Source organism: Mercurialis annua, linkage group LG3, assembly GCF_937616625.2.
Source record: "Mercurialis annua linkage group LG3, ddMerAnnu1.2, whole genome shotgun sequence".
Lineage (NCBI taxonomy): Eukaryota > Viridiplantae > Streptophyta > Magnoliopsida > Malpighiales > Euphorbiaceae > Mercurialis > Mercurialis annua.
Genome location: NC_065572.1, coordinates 67,911,930 through 67,936,746, shown reverse-complemented (window position 1 = coordinate 67,936,746; position 24,817 = coordinate 67,911,930). Strand labels below are relative to the sequence as shown.

General features: G+C 31.9%; 1 protein-coding gene and 1 pseudogene across 1 annotated transcript; both read right to left on the bottom strand.

The window, feature by feature from the left end:
• Nucleotides 1–5,959: 5,959 nt before the first annotated feature.
• Nucleotides 5,960–17,115, bottom strand: LOC126672902 (1-deoxy-D-xylulose 5-phosphate reductoisomerase-like; annotated as a pseudogene).
• Nucleotides 17,116–17,963: 848 nt separating this feature from the next.
• Nucleotides 17,964–21,991, bottom strand: LOC126673089 (1-deoxy-D-xylulose 5-phosphate reductoisomerase, chloroplastic-like). Its single transcript, XM_050367060.2, has 12 exons — nucleotides 21,802–21,991; nucleotides 21,350–21,525; nucleotides 21,181–21,267; nucleotides 20,971–21,096; nucleotides 20,820–20,882; nucleotides 20,321–20,470; nucleotides 20,134–20,201; nucleotides 19,745–19,856; nucleotides 19,553–19,657; nucleotides 19,320–19,441; nucleotides 18,750–18,896; nucleotides 17,964–18,438 (listed from the first exon to the last, which is right to left on the bottom strand). The coding sequence occupies exons 1-12, from the start codon at nucleotides 21,887–21,889 to the stop codon at nucleotides 18,270–18,272; spliced, it is 1,413 nt and encodes a 470-aa protein (XP_050223017.1). The 5' UTR covers nucleotides 21,890–21,991; the 3' UTR covers nucleotides 17,964–18,269.
• Nucleotides 21,992–24,817: the final 2,826 nt, after the last annotated feature.

Sequence of the window (24,817 nt, the reverse complement as noted above, 5' to 3'; positions counted from 1 at the left end):
TAATTTTCTCTTGAAATAAATAAATAAAATATTGTTCTAAAAGAATAAATTTAGACTAATTTAAAGACAATCCAAACAAAAACTAGTTAACTATAAGTAAATATCAAATGAAATACTTATAAAAAAAAAGATCAAATGAAAGAAGATTTTACATATTGCCATAATCTTCCCAGGTGCAGTGTTGTTAGTCTCAAAAGAAAAAGTGAATGGTTAAATTAGAGAAATAGAGAAGGGGTGGTAGACTCCATTTTTCCACACATCTTGACTGGTTTGCTTATTGAGATGAGATACATTGCATCAAACCCTTTTTAAATAATGGTGCAAGGCATCCATTTATTATTTAGTTAAAAAAATTAATATTATCTTTTATTAAATAACTTTATACCCTTAATTTAGCTATGTAAGCTAGGCAAGTTTGGAGTATAATTTGGTGGCGAAGATTTTCAAAGCAAAGTATTTTCCTAAGAATTCATTCCTAGAGGCGAAGTTAGGCTCGAATCCACACTGTGTATGGAGAAGTATTTTTGAAACTATTACGATTATGTTGAAGGGGTTGAGGGCGAGGATAGGAAATGAGAGAAAAGCTAAGGTGTGGGGTAGTCCTTGATTATATGATATTAATAATGGATGTATCACTACCGCAATGCCAAAGGCCACAACGAGCCTCTCCCTTCTCTCTAAACAACTTCCTCTCTACTTCATCTCTTAAAGGGTGGGAGGAGGTGATTTTCCGATCTCAATCGGAAATCGCCTCCTCTCCGCCCATAAAAGTTTAATCTTTTATAAACTTAAGCCTTATTTCAATAAATTTATCCGTTTAATAGCTTTTTCGGTGTGGATTTTAGTGTTTTTTTGCTTGAAAGTTTATGTTTTTATGTTTTTATGGTGTGTGTTTTTAGATCTATCAAGAATCTCAAGTGATTGTTCAAGCTTCATAGTCAATTTTTTGTAGATCTAAAATTTTTGGATGGGTATTGTTCTAACTTTTTAGAACTTCATTGAAGATGAGGATCGGAAATACTTAGCTTCAACGGATCAAGCGGTTTGCCGGTCAAATCGGAAGGACAAATCGAAGACCCGCTCCAACGGAACTTCACTCTTAAGTTCTTGTTCGGTCCTTTTATGCGGAATCGATGTTTAGATTTGCTTAATTTCGATTTATTTTTTGCTTGTATCTTGGGTTGTTTGTTAGTATTTTGGATCAAAATTGAAAGATCATATATTAACTTTGTTATATGACTTTCCAATGTAATTTACTCTTCATCAATGAATTCTATCTTTGGTAAAAAAAAAAAAAAAAAAAGGCCACAACGAGCAGCTTGCTTGAGGTGAATGGATCAAATTGGGATGTGGATCTTGTGAATGATGTGTTTGATAATAGGTAGGCCCGGCCTTAGGCATAGGCCACTAAGGCCTATGCCTAGGGCCTCCACTTTTGAAGGGCCCATATAAATATGGGGTCCTTCAAAAATTATATTTAAATATTTTTTATTAATTTTTTAAAATGTGTTTTATTAATGTTTTTAGTGATAATGTATTAAAAAATTTATTTTAAAGATTAATTAGATATTTTAATAATTAGAGTTCTAAATTGCAAAGGGCCCCATATTTTTTTGGGTCTTTTAAAAATAAACTTTTTAATATATATATATATATATATATCGGGCGCTTTAATAATTAGTGTTGCAAGTTTAATTTAAAAAAATTAAATAGATTTTTTAGTAATACGTATGTAGATTCCGACTAGTACCATTTAAAATAATATTTAATTTATATACTTTCATCGTCTTGGGCCTAATCTATATGCATTTATCTATGTAATAAAAAAGAGATAAATAAATTTTTTTTTTTACTTTTTATAATTTTTTTTTTACTTTTCTTTGAAATGTTCTTTTTAAGAATTTATCAATGATCTATTAAAAACGTATTTATAAAAATAAAAATAAAAAATGAACGTAATTTTATAAAAAAATTAAAACAAGTTGAAATATTTTGATAAAAATAGATTTTTTATAAATAGTTCAAAAAATCGCCTAGAGCCTCATCTCGTCTAAGGCCGGCCCTGATAATAGGGATGTGGTGAATATTCTCCGAATTAGCAATCAAAACGTAGAAGATAGTTGCAAGTGAATTTTTGATGCAAAAGGTAGATTTTCAGTTAAATTATAGAGTTGCATAAGGAAAGTTGATGGTTAGACCAAATGATTTGTGGAGTAGGATTTGGAAGCGGGAGTTTCTTTGCATGTTCGGAATTTCTTGTGGCGTGTTTGCTCTGGTTATCTTTCGTTGGCTGATGTTCTAGCTTCGAGGAAGGTCTTCATTAATGAGCAATGTCCCATCTGTTCTTCAGAAAATGAAAATGTTGTCCATACTTTCATTAAATGTTCGGTAGCTGCCGCATGTTGGGACGTTGTGTATCTTCCTGGGTACGTAGAGGGCGGGAGTTTCTCTGATTGGGTAAACAGTCAGGCCTTGTTGGATGAAAGTGTTTAATTCCGTTAATAGGAACGACATAGTGTGGAGCAACAAGTCGGGTTCAGTTAAGTCGATCATCTCGACAGCTTGTTCTCAACTAGCAGCAAGGAAGATGGCGAGATCTTTGTCTGGGGAGCTGCGTATGGCGGTCTTTTGAAGGATGATGGCAGAATGCGCTGGAAACTGTCGAAGGTTGGTTGGCTCAAAGCGAATGTTGATGAGGCGGTTTTTTCAGGCAATAAAGGAGTTGGCATCAGTATTGTTGTCAGAAATGAGAAGGGAAGCGTCGTCCAGGCTCGACAAGTTAGATAGGCAGGTGGTTATTCTCCTAGAATGGCTGAAGCTCTGGGAATTTTGGAGGTGTTGAATGTAATCAAGGGTTTCAACAATCGGATAGTTGAATCTGATGCTATGGAACTCGTTTTAGAAATAAGGAATCCGAGTCTGGTAGATTCTAATGTGATTGTTGAAAATAGTGTGATTTTAGCGAGGCAATTAAGTAATGTTTTTTTTTGTGAGACGATCTGCGAATTAGACTGTACATATTATAATGTAAAATACTCCTTCCATTTCAGGTCATCAGGAGTGGTTACATTATTTTTTTGAATTTTTCATTAGTATAACTGCTTTGAATTATAAACAAAATTTCGATTGATTCTAAAAAAAATAAAAAGATTAGTTGCTCTTACCCACAAATCTATGAGAATAGAAGTTAAATACTTTTCCCTATTTACTTTTGGTATATATGGTGTGATTTAAAGAGACAAAATTACTTGTCGTAAACACAAGATAAGAAAACAGGTGGCTGTTTGAAATTGAATGATTTGGTCAATTAATTATTAGCAACATTTATCTCTTTGCGTAAGCATAACATTGTACCGCCCTTCGATTTGGAGTCATGGAGTAGCAGCCAACAGATAGTAACCCAACAGAAAATGACTTTCGTGACCGTAAGGTACAAAACGTACCATTTGCATTTATATCCATCTTCCTAAAGTAAAGTTCATTACTTTTTTTTTTTTGGCTTAATTACTTAAAAACCACTCACTTTGAACTTTTTTTTCGTTTATACCATGACCTAGGAAAAAATTCATTTATACCCTGACGTATGTATTTATATTTCACCTCTATCCCGAGACACTAAATTAACCTCTTTTCATTAAGAAAAAAAGTTTAAAATAGTTCTTTATTTTTAACTTAAAATAATTAGAGATTAATTAAAAATGAATTTTTCACTAAATGAAGGACTATTTTAATTTATTTTTTTAAATGAAAAGAGATTAATTTAGTGCCTCGGGGTAGAGGTGAAACATAAACACATACGTCAGTGTATAAATGAACTTTTTTCTAGGTCAGGGTATAAACGAAAAAAAAGTTCAAGTTGGGTGGTTTTTAAGTAATTAAGCCTTTTTTTTTTTTAAATCCAATGTCAACTCTGCTTTGTATAAAATGTAATGGAATCAAGTCAATTTGTGAATTTTTCAAAATCCATTTTATAAATAATTAAAACTAATAAAATGACCAAACGTTGCTTTGACTTTTTATAATTAATTAAATAAATTATAATGAGCTAAATTATTATTTTGAATAAAATAATTTTAATAAGTATTGCAACTATTTTATTATAGGATATTATTTTAGAAATTATATTATTTTATTAAAATATAATTATGTATTTTGATAAGAGTTGCATTTAAAACAAATAACATCAAAAAAAAGAGACTCAATTGAAGCACAAATAATGAGTGAATTCAGATTTATTACAAATTAATTTAAAATTGTTACGTATAACATTGTTATTTTAAATTAAATATTAAAAAAATTAAAATTTTCTTATCATGAAAATAATTGTAAATTAAATTTGCTAAAATTATATTATGAGGAAAGTACACTATTCATCTTTTAAAAAAGGCCAAATGTCGTAAAAAGGCCAAATCTTTCATAAAAGTTTCACAAAAGTTATGACCTTTCAATTTTGTCGATTTTGGCAAAAACCAGATTATTTGGTTTTAATTGTGGCCAGCTCTCAATTTGATTTCAATTTGCCTATGTGGCGCCTGCGTGGCATGCATATATATTGAAAGGTCATGATTTTTGTGAAACCAAATAATTCATTTTTGGCCAAAATCGACAAAATTGAAAGGTTAGGACTTTTGTGAAACTAAATAATCAGTTTTTGGCCAAAATCGACAAAATTGAAAGATCAGGACTTTTGTGAAAGGTTTGGCCTTTTCACGACATTTGACCTTTAAAAAAAATTATTTAAAAAAATACTATAAGATTTTAAAAATTATATTTCATACTTGACCATATATATACTTTGTATTATTTTAAAAATGTATTTATAAAGATACTGATTAAAAAGAACACCAGAAACATCAAATTTTAAAAATAGCGGAGAAAAACATTTAGCATGAAAGTTCGAAAATAATTACTCATATTTTTTTGGCAAAATAAACTTATCTACCCATAACTATAAGTTTTTTTGCCAATATACCATGACTTTTGAAGTTTGATAATTTGGTCCGTCATTTATTTAATTTTTGCCAAATATACACAAGGCTTTAATATATATGGGTACAGTTGGCAAAATTCAAATGAGTCTTGTATATATTTGGCAAAGACTTGTATTTTTTTTTATAAAACTTTTCATATCATTATCTTTTATACATAAACAAATAGTAAAACAATTATAATTCCCCATCAGTCAGAAAATATTTTTTTATTTTTTTTATTGTCTACAATCATATCACTTTATCATAATTAGTGATGTTTCACATTTACAAAAGAAAATAAAAGTGTAAAGTTCGGAGCTCATTTCACCATTTTTTACCTTAAAGTTTACATATATAGAATATTATTTTTATTTGGGTTATTTATATAAAACTATGACTTTCGCACTAAATTTTAAAAATAACATGATTTTTAAAACGTATCAATCATAGACACAACCTTTCATTTCTTTTCAATTTTATTATGGGCACATTTTCAGCGAAATTTCGCCGACTTGAACACTCGACGGGAAAAATATGCATGTATATAATAAGTATCACTATAAAATTTAAAACGAAACATTATTCTTAGTTTGTAATTTCTGAAGTTATAATTGCATTCTTTTCCCCATAATTAATATAAGACAAAATATTTAAAGTAATTATTTCATCATGCTTATGTATTTTAATAATAAATTAATAGGAGTCATAATTTATCAAATTATTCAATTTTTCTAAAAACAATTTAATTTTTAGAAAATAAAATTTAGAAAACAAAGTGCAACTGTTGATATACAAGATGCAAATAATTTATCTTTCCATCTTAGTTTAACTTATTAGGCGGTAGAATAGAATTATTTCATAGGTTACTTTATCTTGTCATCTTTTCACAACTTTGACAATAAAAAGAAAGTGCAACTTGTTAAGGGACATTGCCGTTTAGGTCTTCATGTCGTTTTGATTTAGAAATCATGTATAGTATAATAATTACGTTAATAGTAATAAAATATAATTCAAATTCAAACCATTCAAATTAATATTCAATCGAGTCTAAACAATAAAATGTAGCTCAAGTGTAGATATGTTTATGGGCATGGACAGCCACTTGGCCCATCCTCCTTGGTTTGGGTTTGTACTATGATTTGTTTATCAGAAGTCCAGCCCAAGCCCGAAAAAACCCATAGTGATAAACGGGTTCGGGCTTTATTTTTTGTTATTCTTTATGTAAACCTAAAAAAAATCAGGTTCGAATGTGAAGGTCAGATTTATATAGATCTACTCATGGGCTTGGATATCCGGCCCGCCCGTCCGCCCAAGCTCGTCCTTTTAGGGTAGGGCTTGGACACTGACTTTTTGTCCAAAGTCCGGACCGAACCCGAAAAAACCCGATTTTTATGGACGGGCTCGGGCTATTAGTATTATAAAAAGTCAACGTAAGGCAGCCCAAGCCCGGCCCAAACCCGTAAAAATAGTACATTAAGGCCGGGTTAGGATAGTATATTTGAAGCCCGAACCGGACTCGGACCGGAATTGGGCTTGCCTTTAAAAAAAATCAAGCCTGCTCAAACCCGGCCTATGAACAAGTCTAGGTTTAGATAACAAATATGAAACTCGGACCAAGCTCATGCTTACATAAAAAAAATACTAAAGCCCGACAGACTCGGCTCATGGACATATCTACTTAAGTGGAATGTACGATGGACAAGTTTTTGCTAGTATTGTGAAATTAAATTGAGAGAATTAGCAAAATATCTAAAAAGGAAAAATAGTTTAAAACAGTTGGAATTCAAATCTAGTTTCCAATCCGCTCAAATTTTTAATTCATAATCAAATAGCTTCAAATTTCACTTGGAATTCAAATCCAACGATCATAATTTTCTCCAAAAACAAAGAAAACTATAAATTTTTAATTTATTTATTCTCATTAAAAATCTATTAAAAACGGTTTTAAACAATTTCAAACAATTTACAAATGTATCAAATAGTTTCAAAAAAATTAAGAATTATCATTTAAAAAAATTATACAGTAGTTTCAAATAGTTTATAAGCGTATCAAACAGTTTCAAAATAAACAGCTTCAAACAGTTTACAAAGTTTTCAAATATTTATGACAGTTTCTAAAACCACTTTCAAACGGTCTGTAAAATAACAGTTAAAAAAACAATTTTAAACCGTTTATAAAGGTTTCAAACAGTTAAAAACAATTTCTATAAAACACTTTCAAACAGTCTAAAAAATAACATTTTCAAACAGTTTCAAAAAAAAAAAACAGTTCAAACCGCTTACAAAGGTTTCAAACAGTATAAAACAGTTTCAAACGATTTTTAAAATTAATTTAAAAAAACGTTTTGAAACCCATGTCAAACATCATTAATATTGAAGAAAATGACAAGTTTTTAAAAAATTGAAAAAAACTCTAGAAAACGATACTACAATGATTTAAAATAACATAGAAAGAAGAATAAAATTCTGGGGAAAAAATCAATGATGACGATGGCACAAAACTTCGTTATTTCAATTTCTTGAGACAAATTAGGTCAAATTTTCATGATGAATTCTTCTTTATCTTGTATTTATAGATAGAATTTGTTAAAAGATTTTATTAAAATGGTAAAAACGTAAAAAATAACTTAGAGAAAACAAAGAAGAAGAAGGAAAGAAGAGAGAGGAGAGAGAGAAAAATTGCAGAGAAAAAGAGAAGAAAAAAACGAAGAAGAAAAAGGAGGAAAAAGAATAAAAGAAGAACGAGAAAAAAGAAATAATAAGATGTGCATGTGTTTAAGAAAAAAATAGTAAAAATACAAATAAGTTATTTCGCTATTAACTATACAATTAAAAACAATAAAAAATTAGAATAAAAATATAAATTTTTAAAATTGAGGTATTGAGAACAAATAAATTTTTAAAAAAGTATTTTGTGCAAATTTCTCAACTAAATTCTCCTACAAACACTAAAAATCTCCCTTATCCAATAATAAAAATTTGACAAACTTACAAACTTAATCTAGATTTGACTAATTTATCTTTTATAATTATATATAGTCAAAATATAAAAAGGCAGTTGGATAATATTTTGAGCAAATTACTCTGAGACTTCTGACATATGTTATAATTCGCATATTCATTTCTCCTGTTTAAAAATCAAAATATATGGCTATTCACTTTTATTTCCGCCAACAGTTTAGTCTTACGTTCATTTTGGATGTTAGTCAAATGTCTAAATTTTAAATAATTAAACTTCAATTTCATCCTTACACTTATATTTTTAATGTCTAAATAAAAATCATACGATAATGAGATTTAGCGAGTTAGCGGATTCAATTTAATTTTTATTTATTAAAGTTTTAATTTTTTGAAAAAAAATATATTTTTATTTTTAAAACTAAATGAAGTAAAAATAATTAAAACTTTAAAACTTTAAAAGTAAAAGAAGTAAATATTAAATAAATTGAATTTATTAAATTATTGAATTTTATAATTTACATTTATATTTCTGTCAAAAAAATAATTTAATGAATAATTTAGATTTTAAAAATTAAAAATTAAATCCTTCGACTCAGTTGACTAACACCAAAAATAAATAAAAGGATTAAATTGTTGACGGAACAAAAATGCAGGACTGTATTATTTGATTTTTAAGGAGGGACGAAAGTGTAATTTTTAACATATGTCGTCTCTGAGTAATTCGCTTTAATAATTTACTTTATAACAAAATTTAATTTTAACATTTTAAAAATCAAGCCAAGCAGAAGAAGAGTTGGATTCTCAATTATTCAACCAAAATCGAATCCAACTCCAATTTGGCACTTCATTTGGACTAGATTCCAATTACAACCTCTAGTCCCATCCATAAATTCATCAGATTGGCCCAGAAATCCATGTCAAAACAGGATTCATTAAGCGCTTGCAACTGTAGCAACTTTTGCAAGAAAATAAAAGGCTTAAAACTGTCGGCCCCAGAACTTCACAATATTACAAATTGTTGGTTATGCTATTAAAACTTTCGTAAATCTCGCTAAGGTCACTAGTTATAAAGCAAAAGGTTTCCACAATTTGTAATATTGTCAACAGGATGATTACTAAGAAAAGATATACGTACTTTTCATCGATAAACATCTCTACGGCTTTTTCATTAGCAGCAATGAGGACTCCTGTCATGGTGCCTCCAGCACATCCAGCGGAGTAGGCAAGATCCATAGATGGGTATTTTACATTGTCAGGAGCTTTAAATGTTAGAGAACAATGCCTGCATCATTCATTTAATAGTCAATATATACTCAAAGATACAAATTGGTTCTACTATTTTGTGTTAGAACAGTATAAAATAACTGATATATCCAATTAGCTCAGCAACTATAACAATAAATCATCTGAAAATAGCAGTTCTCAAAATTTATTTGGTAGATGCTGTCAAGTATCAAGTCTCGACAGGCTGATTCATAAAACACTCATCTTTTATGTCGCTATATTATGAATCAGAAGTAACAAGAATCAGGAGTTTCAGGTGCTGAACAGGACAAGCTCAAACATGCAGCAGTTATAACTTCATATAAAATTGTGTGTACAAGGCTATCTAGGGATTGTAACTCAGGCCTGGGGCTTTAATTGACCGATAAGCAAGGGGGGAGCCAAATTCCCAGGTGCAAATACATCAAGAGAAAAATAGGGTCAAAACATTTAAAAAAATCAGAACAAGAATCATTACTTGCAAAGGTCTAGGCGAGGCCAGTTTATTTCAGAGCAGTAAATTCTGTCGGGCCATGACATAGTGTACAGAATTGGAATTCGCATATCAGGCCACCCCAACTCTGCAAGAACAGATGAATCCTGAAAAGAAACAAAATGCAAGAATATGAAAAAGAGCAATAATCCTCACACTATACTATTCTTAAAAAAGTATTAGCAGAATTTGAATGAAAGGAGTTCTAATGTAGCTGTGTTTTGATCATTGAATGAATTATGGACTAAGGATGAATTACTATATCAATGTTATCATAGTCAGCTCCAAACAAATAACGTGCTTCAATAACTTCTAGACCCTGTCAAAAGCAAAAAGGTTCTATCACTAATTGAGGGCACGGATGTAAAAATTTAATATAGTTCAATAGACATTGAAAAATAACAAACCTTATTAAAAAGGGTAGCAGAGTCCACTGTAATCTTTTTCACCATACTCCAGTTGGGATGCTTTAAAGCATCCGATACTTTAACATCTTTCAATTATCTCAATAGGTCAATCCCTGCCAGCAATGAAGTGATCCAATAGTTAAAACCAGATTCATCAAAACATAATAGAAGTCGAGATAAAGAATTCACGATATCCAAAAGGCACAAATTAAATTTGAATATGGATATCAAGAAACTACATGTTTTCGCTTAAGATTCATTATGTCAATCAGGTTCCTCTGTGTTTCAAGAATGCAAGTTCAGCGAACTGCAATGCTTTTCACAATATTCATATATTCATGTTAATTTCTTTGCATGCTTAGAAATTGTAGTGGACACTATTATTCACACCTGAAAGCCCCACCGGAAGCAGTTAAAATAATGCGCCGTAATGCAGCATCTGGCAGCCCCTGGATACACTGCAAAAAGAAAAACAAGATACGAGTAACTATTAAGTAGAGTTCAAAATGACAGCATAAGCAGCTCGAACCTATAAACAGTTAGCGAAAACTAGTTATCAGCATAGACACATTTTCATACCTGAAATGAATGTTCTGAATCAGCCGGAAGAATTTTTACGCCATATATTGTGCGCAAGAGGGAGGACAAAAGGACCTCCGGCAATTTAAGTCTCTTTATTGGTCAAGCATATGTTCTTTCCAGCTTCAATTGCAGCAACAGTACGCTAAACAGACACATCACGAAAGAAACTTCCGTCAAGGACTCATAAATAGTCAAAAAAAAGTTGCTGTATAAACAATGAAGACAACATCATTAGTATAATCACAAACTGAAAAGTCAATCGAATTCTTAGTTCATTTAAGCATCTTTATATAGATATCCAATAACATCAACATGAATGAAAATTCACACAAATCATGGTCATTTTAGATTGAGATTTTCCTACGAAACTTACATTGTGGTATTGCTTTCACCTTGCAATTTTACCCAATAAAAGGTACCAACATAGAAATTTATAAAAAAATGATAACAAAGGAAAGACTAAGGCTATACCTTCCAGCCTGCACAGCCAACTATTCCTGTAACTACACTGACAGCATCTGGATGGCGAGCAACCTGACAGCGAAAAACGGCATTAGTCAATAACAGGAACAGCTTCATCAGCCAAACTAAATACGTTTACTTCATTAGATGGTAAAGTACCTCAATAACTCCTTGCTCTCCGGGAATAATCTCAGGCTTGTAATCAAGATCGGCCAAAGCCTCTTTAAGCTCACCAATTAATGACTCTTTCCTAACCGAAACAAGCTGAAATTTAAAAGTTTTAACCTGTAAAAAACACAGCAAGATTATTACTAAACCGAAGCTACGAAACAGAATTCATGCTTTAAACTATGAAAAAAGTGAGAAAAAAAAGAGCTTTAAATTTGATAAATACACGAATTCAAAAAACCATCTATAAAGCAGTTTAGTAAGAAGATTCCATATAAAGGTTTATGCAACAAACATCATGATTCATGATTTATATATCAACAATTTGCACCATATCCATCCAGATAGCATTGCCTGTTCCATGACTTGTGCAAAATTTAGCATCAGTAGCCTGCTATATTATAATACTAAAATTGCAACCATATTAATAACACGTGATCTAGTTGATTTAAATCTATACAAAAATTTGACCATAAGAGAAATTTTTAGATATAAGGACCATGTATGAATTTGGGAGTCAAATTTGAGCAAAGAGTCCATATTTCAAGGAGAGACCATAACTCAACACACAATATAATAAAAAAATAACAGAAAAATAGTTAATCTGTAGGTAAAATCTTTTAAAGGCAAAACCAATACAATAATATAATAATAATTTGCTAAGCTGTAAAAATATAGCATAATCTTTTGCAATTAGCAGTTGTAACCGTGGAAACTTTACCCACAAAAAAAATACTTATCAAGGAGCAACTCCACCACTTAACTGACTGCCATAGGACTTTCAAAGAGAGACAAATACCACAAAGGCTATGTTTGGTTCATAGAATAGGTGCGGAATGGAATAGCTATTCCGTATAAAATGGCAATTCTTTTCTTTGGTTCATAGAATAGGTATTCCAAAGAATTGCTATTCCATGATTTTGTGGAATAAACACTCCTCTCAAAAACTAAAGAATGGCTATTCCATTCCTTATGGAATAACTATTCTATTCCATACTATTCTATTCCATGAACCAAACATGGCCAAACATCCAACAAAAAACATACAGAATTATACCATAAGTCTTTTGAATAACAATTTTGAGAACTTTACCTATTAAAAAAAATACTCTGAAGGAGTGAAAATCCACCACTTAATTGAATTATCCAATCAAAAGGTCACTTGGCTATGCAACATTACTTTTTCCGAAACAGACCTAAATTGTTATTTTCCAGCAAATTTGACTTCATAACACTCGACATTAAAATAATGAGGAATTCTGGAAAGTTGGTACTTGGATTTGAAGCAGGTAACATTGTTAGAAAAATATAATTATGTTTAAATAGATATTAGTACCATTTATTCGTACCATAGAGATAACGGAATGTCGATGATCTTTGCATATATTATACTCCCTTTACAAGTCATCAAATATTGATGCCTAGCTGAACTTTGCATCAATCATCTTCATACCTCATGAATAATTGAATCAAGATGTGGATCTCAATTTATTTAAGAAAATAATAACATTAAAACCATAAATAAATAGCAGCAGATTAGCCTCCTACACCTATTCCAGAATAACAATTAACTTCAAAGGATACAATGTTGGAATCCATGTTTAAGCAATACCACACAAAAGCAGAAGAAAATTGTCACAAAATTTTGTACCAATAAATGCCTACATTGTGTTAAATTATCAAAGCAGCAAGAAAAGCAATAATGTAACCATTGAATCAAATGCAAATCAATCACTAGCTATTTTTGAATATAGAAAAATTTCAGCCAGTCATACCCATCCTTATAATCAAGAGTCAAGACTAAAGACACAATTAGGAATCAGCAACATCAAAAGACTTCCATGGAACCCATCAAAGGTACAAGAATAGGAACTAGCATGAGAGAGACATCAATAGAGACCACCATCACATAACATAAATAAGGATCAACAACACAAAACATAAATAAGAACCATCAGTAATAACTAGCTGAACTTTGCATAAATCATCACAATTTATTTAAGAAAATAATAACAATAAAACCAGGGACATAAAGTGGAACCGAGCTTCACAGAGACATTAATAGGGAGCGAGCTTTACAGGGACATCAATAGGAACCGAGCTTCACAGGGACATCAATAGAGACCGAGCATCACAGGGACATAAAGTGGGACCGAGCATCACAGGAAAATTAATATGGAACGAGTATCATAGGGACATTAATAAGGACTGAGCATCACATAGACATCAATAGGGACCGAGCATCATAAGGACATCCAAAGGGACCGAGCATCACAAGGACATCCAAAGGGAACGAGCATCAGAAGGACATCAATAGGAACCGAGCATCACAGGGACATACATAGGGACCGAGCATCACAGGGACATACATAAGGACCGAGCATCACAGGTAAATCCAAAGGGACCGAGCATCACATGAACATCCAAAGGGACCGAGAATCATAGGGACATTAATAGGTATCAAGCATCAGCGGGACATAATATTATTTTCAGCTTCACAGGGACATAAAATGGGACCGAGCATCACAAATACATAAATAGGGACCAAGCATTAGAGATTAATAGGACCGAGCATCACAGGAACATAAAATGGGACCGAGCATCACAAATACATTAATAAGGACCGAGTATAAGAGGGACATCAATAGGGATCGAGCATCACAGGGACATTAATAGGGACCGAACATCATAGGGACATCAATAGGGACCGATCATCACTAGGACATAAAAAGGGACCGAGTATCACTGGGACATTTATAGGGACCGAGCATCATAGGGAGATAAAACAGTAGCAAGCGTCACAAATGTTAATAAGGACCTCAGAGGGACATAAATAGGGACCGAGCATCAGAGGGAAATAAATAGTGACCCAACATCAAAGGGACATAAATAGGGATCGAACATCAGAGGGACATTAATAGGGACCGAGCATCAGAGGGACAAAAATAGTGACCGAGTATCACATGGACATCAATGGGGACCGAGCATCACATGGACATCAATGGGGACCGAGCATCACAGAGTCATCAATAGAGACCGAGTTTCATAGGGACATCAACAGGGAACGAGCATCACAGGGACTACAATAGGGACCGAATATCACAGTGACATAAAATGAGACCGAGTATCACAGATACATCAATAGGGACCGAGCATCAGAGAGACATTAATAAGGACCGAGTATCACAGACACATTAATAGCTACATAAAATGGGATCGAGTATCACAGATACATTAATAGGGACCGAGCATCAGATGGACATAAATAGGGACCGAACATTAGAGGAACATCAGTAGGGACCGAGTATCACAGGGATATAAATAGGGACCGAGCATCACAGGGATATAAATAGGGACCGAGCATCACAGGGATATAAATAGGGACCGAGCATCACAAGCACGTCAATAGGGACCGAGCATCACAGGAACATCAATAGGGACCGAGCATCACAAAGACATAAAATGGGACCGAGCATCACAAATAGATCAATAGGACCGAGCATCACAAGGACATAATTAGGGACCGAGTACAAGGACATAAAATGGGACCGAGCATCACAAGGACATAAAATGGGACCGAGCATCACAAGGACATAAAATGGGACCGAGCATCACAATAATATAAAATGGGACCGAGTATCACAAGGACGTAAAATGAGACCGAGCATCACAGGGTCATCAATAGGGATCGAGCAACACAGGGACATCAATAGGGATCGAGCATCACAGAGACATCAATAGGGACCGATCTTCACAGTGACATTAACAGGAACTGAGCTTCACAGAGACATCAATAGGGACCGAGTTTCACATGGACATCAATAGGAACCCAGATTCACAAGAAAATAAATAAGGACTGAGCATTAGAGACATAAATAGGGACCAAGCATCAAAAAGGGCCGAACATCAGAGATACATAAATAGAGAACGAGCATCAGAAAGACATTAATAAGGACCGAGAATTAGAGGGATATAAATAAGGAACGGGCATTAGAATGACATAAATATAAACCAAGCATCAGAGGAGCATAAAGGGATATTTATAAGGACCAAGCATTAGAGGAACATAAAAGGATATTGATAAGGACCAAGCATTATTAAAACAATAATAGTGATCAAGCATTATCAAAAAAAAGATCAATCATCGAAGGAGTATAAATAGAGACCAAGCATCATAAAGGCATCAATAAGAACCAAAAATCATAAGGGCTTAAACAGTAACAAGCATCTAATTGTAATTCAACAACATTACATTAAGGAGAATCTCAAATTAAATTGATATCATACTAAACCCTTATTAATTATAATGTCTTCCTAAATTCTAACCATAAATATATACAGCACAAGCATTCGAGTTATGCAATATAATGCAGAGCAATATTCGGCACGACATTCGTTCAAGAAACAAACAATCGGCAACACTAGATATCAAAAATTAATAACAAACTCTAATTAGGATAAAATGGGTAACGACTTTTTATCAAAAGAAAGCCTATTACTAGAAAACACTTCACTGCAAGGAGATCATAGATAAGAGATGTATAAACATACTAAAGTGATACAGCTATAACACGTTAAAAAACACATCGGTTTCATCCATAGTGAAGAATATGAAACTCTAATATACTTACTTGTTGAAGCGGAGAGGCAGCACCAACAGAAGTGGCGGCGGCGGCAGAAGGAAGCAGCAAATTGGGGGCGGCGGCGGCAGAAAGAAGCAGCAGAGGTGGGACAGCAACGACATTTATAGGGAAAAGATGTGAAGTTCTTTTTGCTAATTATTAAATTTTGAGAAAAAATAGAGGGGGAAGAAGAAGGTGGCGGCGAGGTAGACAAAGGAAGCAGCGGCGCTGGGGGCGTCGAGGCGGTGGCGGACGAAGGAAGCAGCGGTGCTGGGGGCGGCGGTGACAATTATAGAGAAAAGAAGTGACGCTGTTTTTGTAGGTTATAAATTTTTTGAGAGAAAATAGAGAGGGAAGAAAAGAAGGCGCGAGGTTTTAATTTCAAAACATAACGAACGGAGATCAAAACCTCGCCGTTTTGGAGTCGTTTTGCGTCGCCGACTAAATTTAGTCCTAATTAGGATTTGGGTTGCGTTATAGAAACGCATTGTATAAGCCACTTCAATTAAACTTATTTATTGGGGCCATGCATCACTTTATTTATTCAAAATTGGTTTATATAGAAGTCACTTCAAATAAATAATGTTTGGGTTTTTTTTTTTTTAATGAAAGTCAGGGATCTGTTTCATAATTAAATTACTATAACACCCTGTTTAAAAAAAAATAGGTAGACAATTTTTTGTTTTTTATACAGTTGAGAAAGTAATTAATTAATTATACAAATTACGCATAATATACACTAGAGGTATTTTAATTATCGCTATATTTCAATTTGATCACCGAACTTTAATTATTTTTTCCATTTTGGTTACTAAACTTTAAAATAATTTAATAGAAATTTTTAGACTAAAATGATGACGTGGCGTCCGGATTTTAACACTTGGCAATCGTTTTTTTTTTTACTGTATTTTCATAAAATTTGTCACTTATACATAATTTTAATTTTAATCCGAGTTTTTTCGGCCAAACTATGCCCAAAAAACAAACAAAAATCGGATGCAATTAAAATTTAGTAACCAAATTAAAAAAAATTAAAATTTGATAACCAAATTAAAAAATATATATAAATTTCAATAATCAAAATGAAAAAAAAAATCAGAAATTGATCACTAAAATGATGTATTTTTAATAGTTAGAATACACTCAATGTCTATTATCCAAAAAATCATGGACGGTACTCCTTTCATTTTTTTTATTTGTTCATTTAGATAAATATTTATTTATCTGTAAATATTTATTAAAAAAATATTAATTCTTCACTTGACAAACTTATAAACCTAATCTAGAATTGATTAATTTACCTTTTTATATTTCATAATTATACATATTTATTAAATATAAAAATAGACACAACATAATTTTTTTACTTAAATACCAAAATTTAGTTTTAATTTTAATTTTTGTAGGAAATCAAGCCCGTCAGAGTTTGATTTTAATTATTCAATCGAAATTTTGAGCTTTTAATTTTAAAATAAAATTTCAACTTGACATTTCATTTCGACTAGATTTCAGTTCCATCGTCTTCTCCCATCCATAAATTCATTAGATTGGTCCAGAAATCAGATATTAAATTCCCTAAGTCACTGAGCTATTCTAATATTACAGAAAGGTACTAAATTTTAAATCGTTAAAAAACGGTCACTAAATTATCGAATTATTTCACGGGATGTCACTCGAGGCAAAATGCACTAAACTTTTTGCGTTTTGTCCTACGTAGCATGTCATAATTACAAAAAAGATGATGTATAATTTAGTATCTTTTTTTAATAAAAGGATATAACTCACTACCCGTTTTGTAATTTGCAATAAATTTAATGATTTTTTTATTAATTCAGTGACCTTTTTTAGAAATAATTCAATGAACTAGTGAGTGTTTTTAAACTATTTGAATATTAATATCCTTTATGTCAGTAGCCCAAAGAGTTTAATATTCCCCAGAAATCCATGCCAAAACAGGTTTCATCAAGCACTTGCAATTGCAGCAACTTTTGCAAGGAAAGAAAGATTTAAAACTGCCCGGTCATGACTTCACAAATGAAAGCAAATGAATTTTTATTTCTTTGGTTACAGAATGCAATTTCATTTTCCTTCCTGCCCCTAAATTGACTCATCCCCTTCTATGGCTCAGAATTAAATTAACTTCCAACTTTCTTCAAGAGCAAGTAATCATTATGCATGAAAAAAGGGAACTCATACATTTTGGTCACCTATCCTGAAGCTTTTTTTTTGATACAACAGTCCAATATTCCTCCCAGAAAACCCAGTAAGACGGGCATTAAAAAAAAGTACAAAATTAACCCCCGGACTGTGAACTACAGCTACGGCATGGTCAAGTTGTCGATCATGCTAGAACTGGGCTTCGACCTGAGGAATGTTGTAAAGTAGCAGCGTAGTCTCGCGCCCACAAGTCGTAATGTATAATTTCCTCAAGGGAGGGTGCGGTCACCAACTCCTCCCGATGTTTAGCGCATGTTAGCTCCACAATCTTGAAAATATCAAGGTAGCTGATTCTGTAATTAAAAAAAGAAGCTCGTCATTAGTTGACAATGTGACGGCAAAATGATACTTTTTTACAAGAATAAATTATAAATATGAAGTTTCAGAATCTTAGAAGTATTTCCGGAAATGGAAACAAAATATTTGAAACACAGGAATCGATAAGTTTCCATGCAATATAGCAAATGACAATGGAAACTAACTAACAGTTTGTTATGCTATTAGAACTTTCGCGGATCTCGCTAAGGTCACTAGTTATAAAGCAAAAGGTTGCCACAATTTGTAATGTTGTCAACAGGATGATTGCAAGAAAAGATATACATACTTTTCATCGATAAACATCTCTACGGCTTTTTCATTAGCAGCGCTGAGGACTCCTGTCATGGTGCCTCCAGCCCGTCCAGCAGAATAGGCAAGATCCATAGATGGGTATTTTACATTGTCAGGAGCTTTAAATGTTAGAGAACCAAGCCTGCATCATTCATTTAATAGTCAATTTAGACCATATAAAATTTCACTGCTATATCCAATTAGCTCAGCAACTATAACAAATAAATTATCTGAAAATAGCAGTTTTCCGTATTTCTTTGTTAGATGCTATCATGTGCCGAGTCTCGACAGGCTGATTCGTAATAGACTCATCATTTATGTCATTATATTATGAATCAGAAGTAAAAAGAATCAGGAGTTTCAGGTACTGAAAACAGGACAAGCTCAAACATGCAGCTGCCATAACTTCATATAAAATTGAGTGTACAAGGCTATCTAGGGATTGTAACTCAACCCCGGGGCTTTAATCAGCCGATAAGCAGGGGGGGAGCCAAATTGCCAGGTGCAAATATCAAGAGAAAAATAGGGTCAAAACATTTTAAAAAATCTGAACAAGAATCATTACTTGCAAAGGTCTAGGCGAGGCCAGGTTATTTCAGAGCAGTAAATTCTGTCGGGCCATGACATAGTGTACAGAATTGGAATTCGCATATCAGGCCACCCCAACTGTGCAAGAACAGATGAATCCTGAAAAGAAACAAAATACGAGAAGAACATGAAAAAGAGCAATAATCCTCACAGCATACTATTCTTAAAGAAGTATTATCGAAATTAGAATGAAGAGAGTTCTAATTATACCTGTGTTTCGATCATTGAATGAATTATTGACTGAGGATGAATTACTATATCAATGTTATCGTAGTCAGCTCCAAACAGATAATGGGCTTCAATAACTTCTAGACCCTGTCAAAGCAAAAAGGTTCGATCATGATTGAGGGCATGGATGTAAAATTGATTATAGTTCAACAGATTGATTGAAAAATAACAAACCTTATTGAAGAGGGTAGCAGAGTCCACAGTAATCTTTTTCCCCATACTCCAGTTGGGATGCTTTAAAGCATCAGCTACTTTAACATCTTTCAATTTCTCAACAGGCCAATCCCTGTCAGAAATGAAGTGATCCATTTGTTAAAACCAGAGTCATCAATCATAACAGAAGTCGAGATAAAGAATTCATGATATCCAAAAGGCACATATTAAATTTGAATATAGATTTCAAGAAACGAGATGGGTTTGCCTAAGATTCTTTATGTCAATTAGGTTCCTATGTGTTTCAAGAATGCGAGTTCACCGAACTGCAATGCTTTTCACAAGATTCATATATTCATGTTAATTTCTTTGCATGCTTAGAAATTGTAGTTGAAACTATTATTTCACACCTGAAAGCCCCACCGGAAGCAGTTAAAATAATGCGCCGTAATGCACCATCTGGCAGCCCCTGGATACACTGTAGGAAAAAATAAGATATGAACAACAGCCAAGTAGAGTTCAAAATGACAGCATAAGCAACTTGAACCTATAAACAGTTAGCGAAAACAAGTTATCAGCACGGACACACTTCCATACCTGAAATATGGCCGAATGTTCTGAATCAGCTGGAAGAATTTTTACTCCATATTTGTGAGCAAGAGGGAGGACGAAAGGACCTCCAGCAATTAAAGTCTCTTTATTGGCCAAGCATATGTCCTTTCCAGCTTCAATTGCAGCAACAGTAGGCTAAACAAACACATCGAAAGAAACTTATGTCAATGACTCAATAGATAGTCAATATGCTCGATGAAATACAAAAATATAAAATTAGTATAATCACCAACTGAAAAATCAACCAAACTCTTAGTTCATTTGAGCATCTTTATATAGATACCCAATTACAGCAACATGAATGAAAATTCACACAAATTCATTTTCATTTTAGATTTAGATTTTCATAAGAAAATTACATTATACTTTGCTTTCATCTCGCTCTACCATTTTTTACACAATAGAGATACCGAACATAGATAAGAAAATTCCGGTAAAAAAAAACATAGATAAGAAAATTATAACAAAGGAACTAGGGCTATACCTTCAAGCCTGCACAACCCACTATTCCGGTAACTACACTAACAGCATCTGGATGACGTGCGACCTGACATTAAAGTAACATCATTAGTCAATTACAAGAACAGCTTCATCAGTCGAACCAAAGATATTGACTTCATTAGATGGCAAAGTACCTCAATAACTCCTTGCTCTCCGGGAATAATCTCAGGCTTATAATCAAGATCAGCCAAAGCCTCTTTAAGCTCACCAATTAATGACTCATTCCTAACCGAAACAAGCTGAGGCTTAAAAGTTTTAACCTGTAAAATAAAGATTGTTACTCCACCGAAGCACCGAAACAGAATTGAATATATTTAAGCTGGTAGCAAAAATTTGTTAATTACCTGGTCAGCAAGAAGGGTAACATTTGAACCAGCAGCAAGTGCTACAACTTTAAATTTATCAGGATTCTCGGCCACAATATCTAATGTCTGCAATGTTAAAATATGAGTTATTTTCAATTATTCTAAATTACTACATACAATCAAGTCCAAAAGAAGCTGAATTTAATACCTGAGTACCAATAGAGCCAGTTGAACCAACAATTGAAATAGGCTTAGGACCATCCCATGTTTTACGGCCTGGCTCCACCTCTGCTCTCCCTGGCCATGCTGGTGGTGGTGCTGAAGACTGAGCTGAACACTGCAACTTCCTTGTTCCAAAATCCTTCCTTTTCAAACAAAAACTACCTGTTTTTATTTCAACACAAAATATCACTCACCCTCCAACAAAAACAAAAAAAAAGCAATCATCTTAACACAAAAACAAAGAAATTCCAAAAACAAAAAAGTTCCAAATTGACTTTTTTTATAAATTCTTGGGATTGAATAAAAAGTGGTTCTTCAAAGATTCCATCTTTTTACATGACTTTGAAAAGGGCAACTTCATTTTCAAGAATTGCTTTAGTTCTTGATAATTTCTCGCGAACCAAACAGAAAAAAGAGAAGCAAAGAGAAAAAAGGGACCTGGAAGCTTGGGAAGCTGGGTGGATTTGGTGGAGTCCAAGAACGAAATAGACTTAATTTCAGCCGGACAAAGAGAATTAAGCGCCATAGTATAACAAAAATTTCAAAAAAATTCAAGTCAGAGAATTGAAGATTGAGAAATGAAATAAGTTAGAACAATAATATATGTGGCTCAGGCGATAGAAAGAAAAACTGGCTGGCTGCTTCCTTTAAATATAAAATGTAAAATTTTATTTTATTGCTTTGATATAAAAATTAATTACTATTGTTATGTCTAAGAATGTATTTGTTTAATTTGGTACGAAATTCATGTATCTTTATGTGAAGGAACCTCAGATTAGTCTGAATAAGCACATAATACTTGCCGTAGGTTTGAACCGAACCGAACCGAATATAAATTTTATATTTCAAATAAAATTAAACTGAATGAGTCATTTGTTAATTTTGTATTCAATTCGATGTTTTTATTCGATTTGTTATAAAATTTGATTGAAACTTTTTTATATGTTTAAATTGAAACCAAACCAAAAAAATTAAAATTATTTTATAATATCGAATCAAATCGAACTTTAATTAAATTTATTAATATGACTCATTAATCGAACTTTTCATGCCAAGACTTCCAATTACTTTGAGCTTCAATTTATTTTGCAATACTACAACATGGTGTTGTCCTATTTTCACTTTTTAATTGTTTATTTTGTCAAATAAATGGAGCATAAAAATATCAATTTGTTTGGCAATTGAGATAATACTAACTAAATCATTTGGGTGCTTTACTCAAAAACTAATCTTATTTTCCATTAGGAAATCCATTTTAAGTATGCAGTAGTCATTTTTTTTATTGCAGTGCTTCGGTGGGTTTAACTTTCATGCCAAAGCTTTTTTGAGTTTTTGATGCTCTTAATAGATAGTCATCTAAAAATAAGTTGTCGTTTATTCAGTTATTCTTGTTGTCATCAATTAAAGATTTGAAAACTAAAAAGACATTTAAATTAAATAAACTGAAACAATATACAGTGTGTGTATATATAATTTTATATTATAGTATTAGGTTAAATGGAATTGCAGGATTGAACCGTTGTTGGTGGTGAGAAATATTCCTTTTTAACTTATCAAACTCTTAAAAATGTCGATAAATTGCCTATCACAAAAGGGAAAAAGAAAGTGTTATTATCTTGAGTATTTATATGGAATAGTTGTGAGCAAAATAAGAAAACATACTATAGATTTACTGATTAACATATTAGGACAAATAATAGTGTAATAGATAAAAAAAATACTATATCTTGATTATTAGGCAGTATAATAAAATTGAATAAGAATATACTTTCCATAATGGATTTTATTTTTCTTGGATATGAAACAAAATTGTTAGTCAATAATAGGAAGGTGGGGCACAAATGCTTAATCATTTTTAGGGGTGAAACAATGAAAAACATCCGTTTGATAGAGAAATCTTGTTATGGAAAGATTTGTAAAGGGGCAAATAATCTCGTGATACACATGGATCAGTCTTAACTGAGATAGTCATGATCGATATTCTAACATTCGGACCGGTGGTAGAACCGGTCTGGTTACCGATTCCTTATTTAATCGGTTAAATTAGTTAATAAAAATAAATTGAATAAAGGGTCAATTTGATCTTTTAATTTATGACTTAGGACCAAATAACTCAATTGCAGTTATTTTAATCAATTAAGGACATTATTCTCTATTTTTTTTTATCAATTTAAGACGAAATTGTACAATATAATCAAATACAAGGACCGAATGATCTAATTTGATCCTTAATTGACTAAACATTGAAAATATTATTCTTAATTGATCTTAAAAGTTGAAAATATTGTTCATAATAGATTAAAATAGTCAAAAATGAGTTATCTGAGTCTTAAATCATAAGTTGAGAGACCACATTTAACCCTTTACTCAAATAAATATAATCTCTTATAATGTAATTTTTATATAATAAAGTGGGGCATCTAGTATAGCAGAAATAATTGAAGATGCTTGTAGTCCTTGAGTTTGGCCCCTTCTGCATTGACAGCACATGCTCTTCATCAATCATAAGTCTTCCTTTTAATTTGTCAAAATATAAATATTAGTAGCATTTCTCTTGAAAATGTAAATTTTTCTAGTTTTCTTCAAAAATAATATCAGTCAAGTATGGGCTGCTCCATTATAATCCATATGTGCTGAGGCAACTGCTTATATACTACAAATTGATCAATTATATAATGTCATCAATTAACAGTTGCTGTAGAATATACTTTATTTATTTTATTATAATAATTGATAGAATAATTTAATTAGTAAAATATAATCTTACTTTTCTTTGTTTCAATAATGGCTCGTTTCAATTAAATCTTTTAGTATGTTTTTTGTTACATCAATAGCTCTTATGTCAATTAAATCTTTTACTTGAAATAATTAGGAAAGATAACAAAATAAAAATAAAGATACCATAAGTAAAATTTATCAACTAAATAGAACATTTTATAAATGTGAATAAAATATTACAGAAAAAGTATAATTTTATTTGATCATTCCCTAATTTTTTTTATTCTTTGGATGATCTGATTTAAAATAAACTACAAAATTATAAAGTAGTGTATAAAATATTCATTAATTTTACTGATCAGTTGCACCCAAAATAAAAAAAAATCTTCTGATGAAAATCTTACTTTGTTGAAAATGATTTGATTAATTGAACTTAAACAAATCAGTTGTATTATATCAGTCAATAAAGAACATCACAAATGTTTGATTAATACTATTTGGGAAAGAAAAACAACCAAGAGTCAAATAGAGACTATATTTAAATAGTACTACTACTTAGCCACCCAAAACTAGTAAAAATTATTACCATTGATTGTCTTCTATAAATAAACCTATTTTGAGATCTCTAAACTATATATTTTTTGTTCATTAGATCCCTTAACTTCTATTTGACTTCTTCAGATCCTTAAACTTTCATTTTTTGATTCATCAGGTCCTTCAACTTTTATTTGCCTTT

Bases quoted from the DNA above. Each gene is read 5' to 3' on its own strand.
- LOC126673089 (XM_050367060.2), bottom strand. From the start codon at position 21,889: ATGGCGCTTAATTCTCTTTGTCCGGCTGAAATTAAGTCTATTTCGTTC. The intron at 21,097-21,180 runs GTAATTAACAAA...TTTATTTTACAG, and splicing joins TTACCCTTCTTGCTGACCAG to GTTAAAACTTTTAAGCCTCA. The intron at 20,471-20,819 runs GTATAGCCCTAG...GTGTTTGTTTAG, and splicing joins TGGGTTGTGCAGGCTTGAAG to CCTACTGTTGCTGCAATTGA.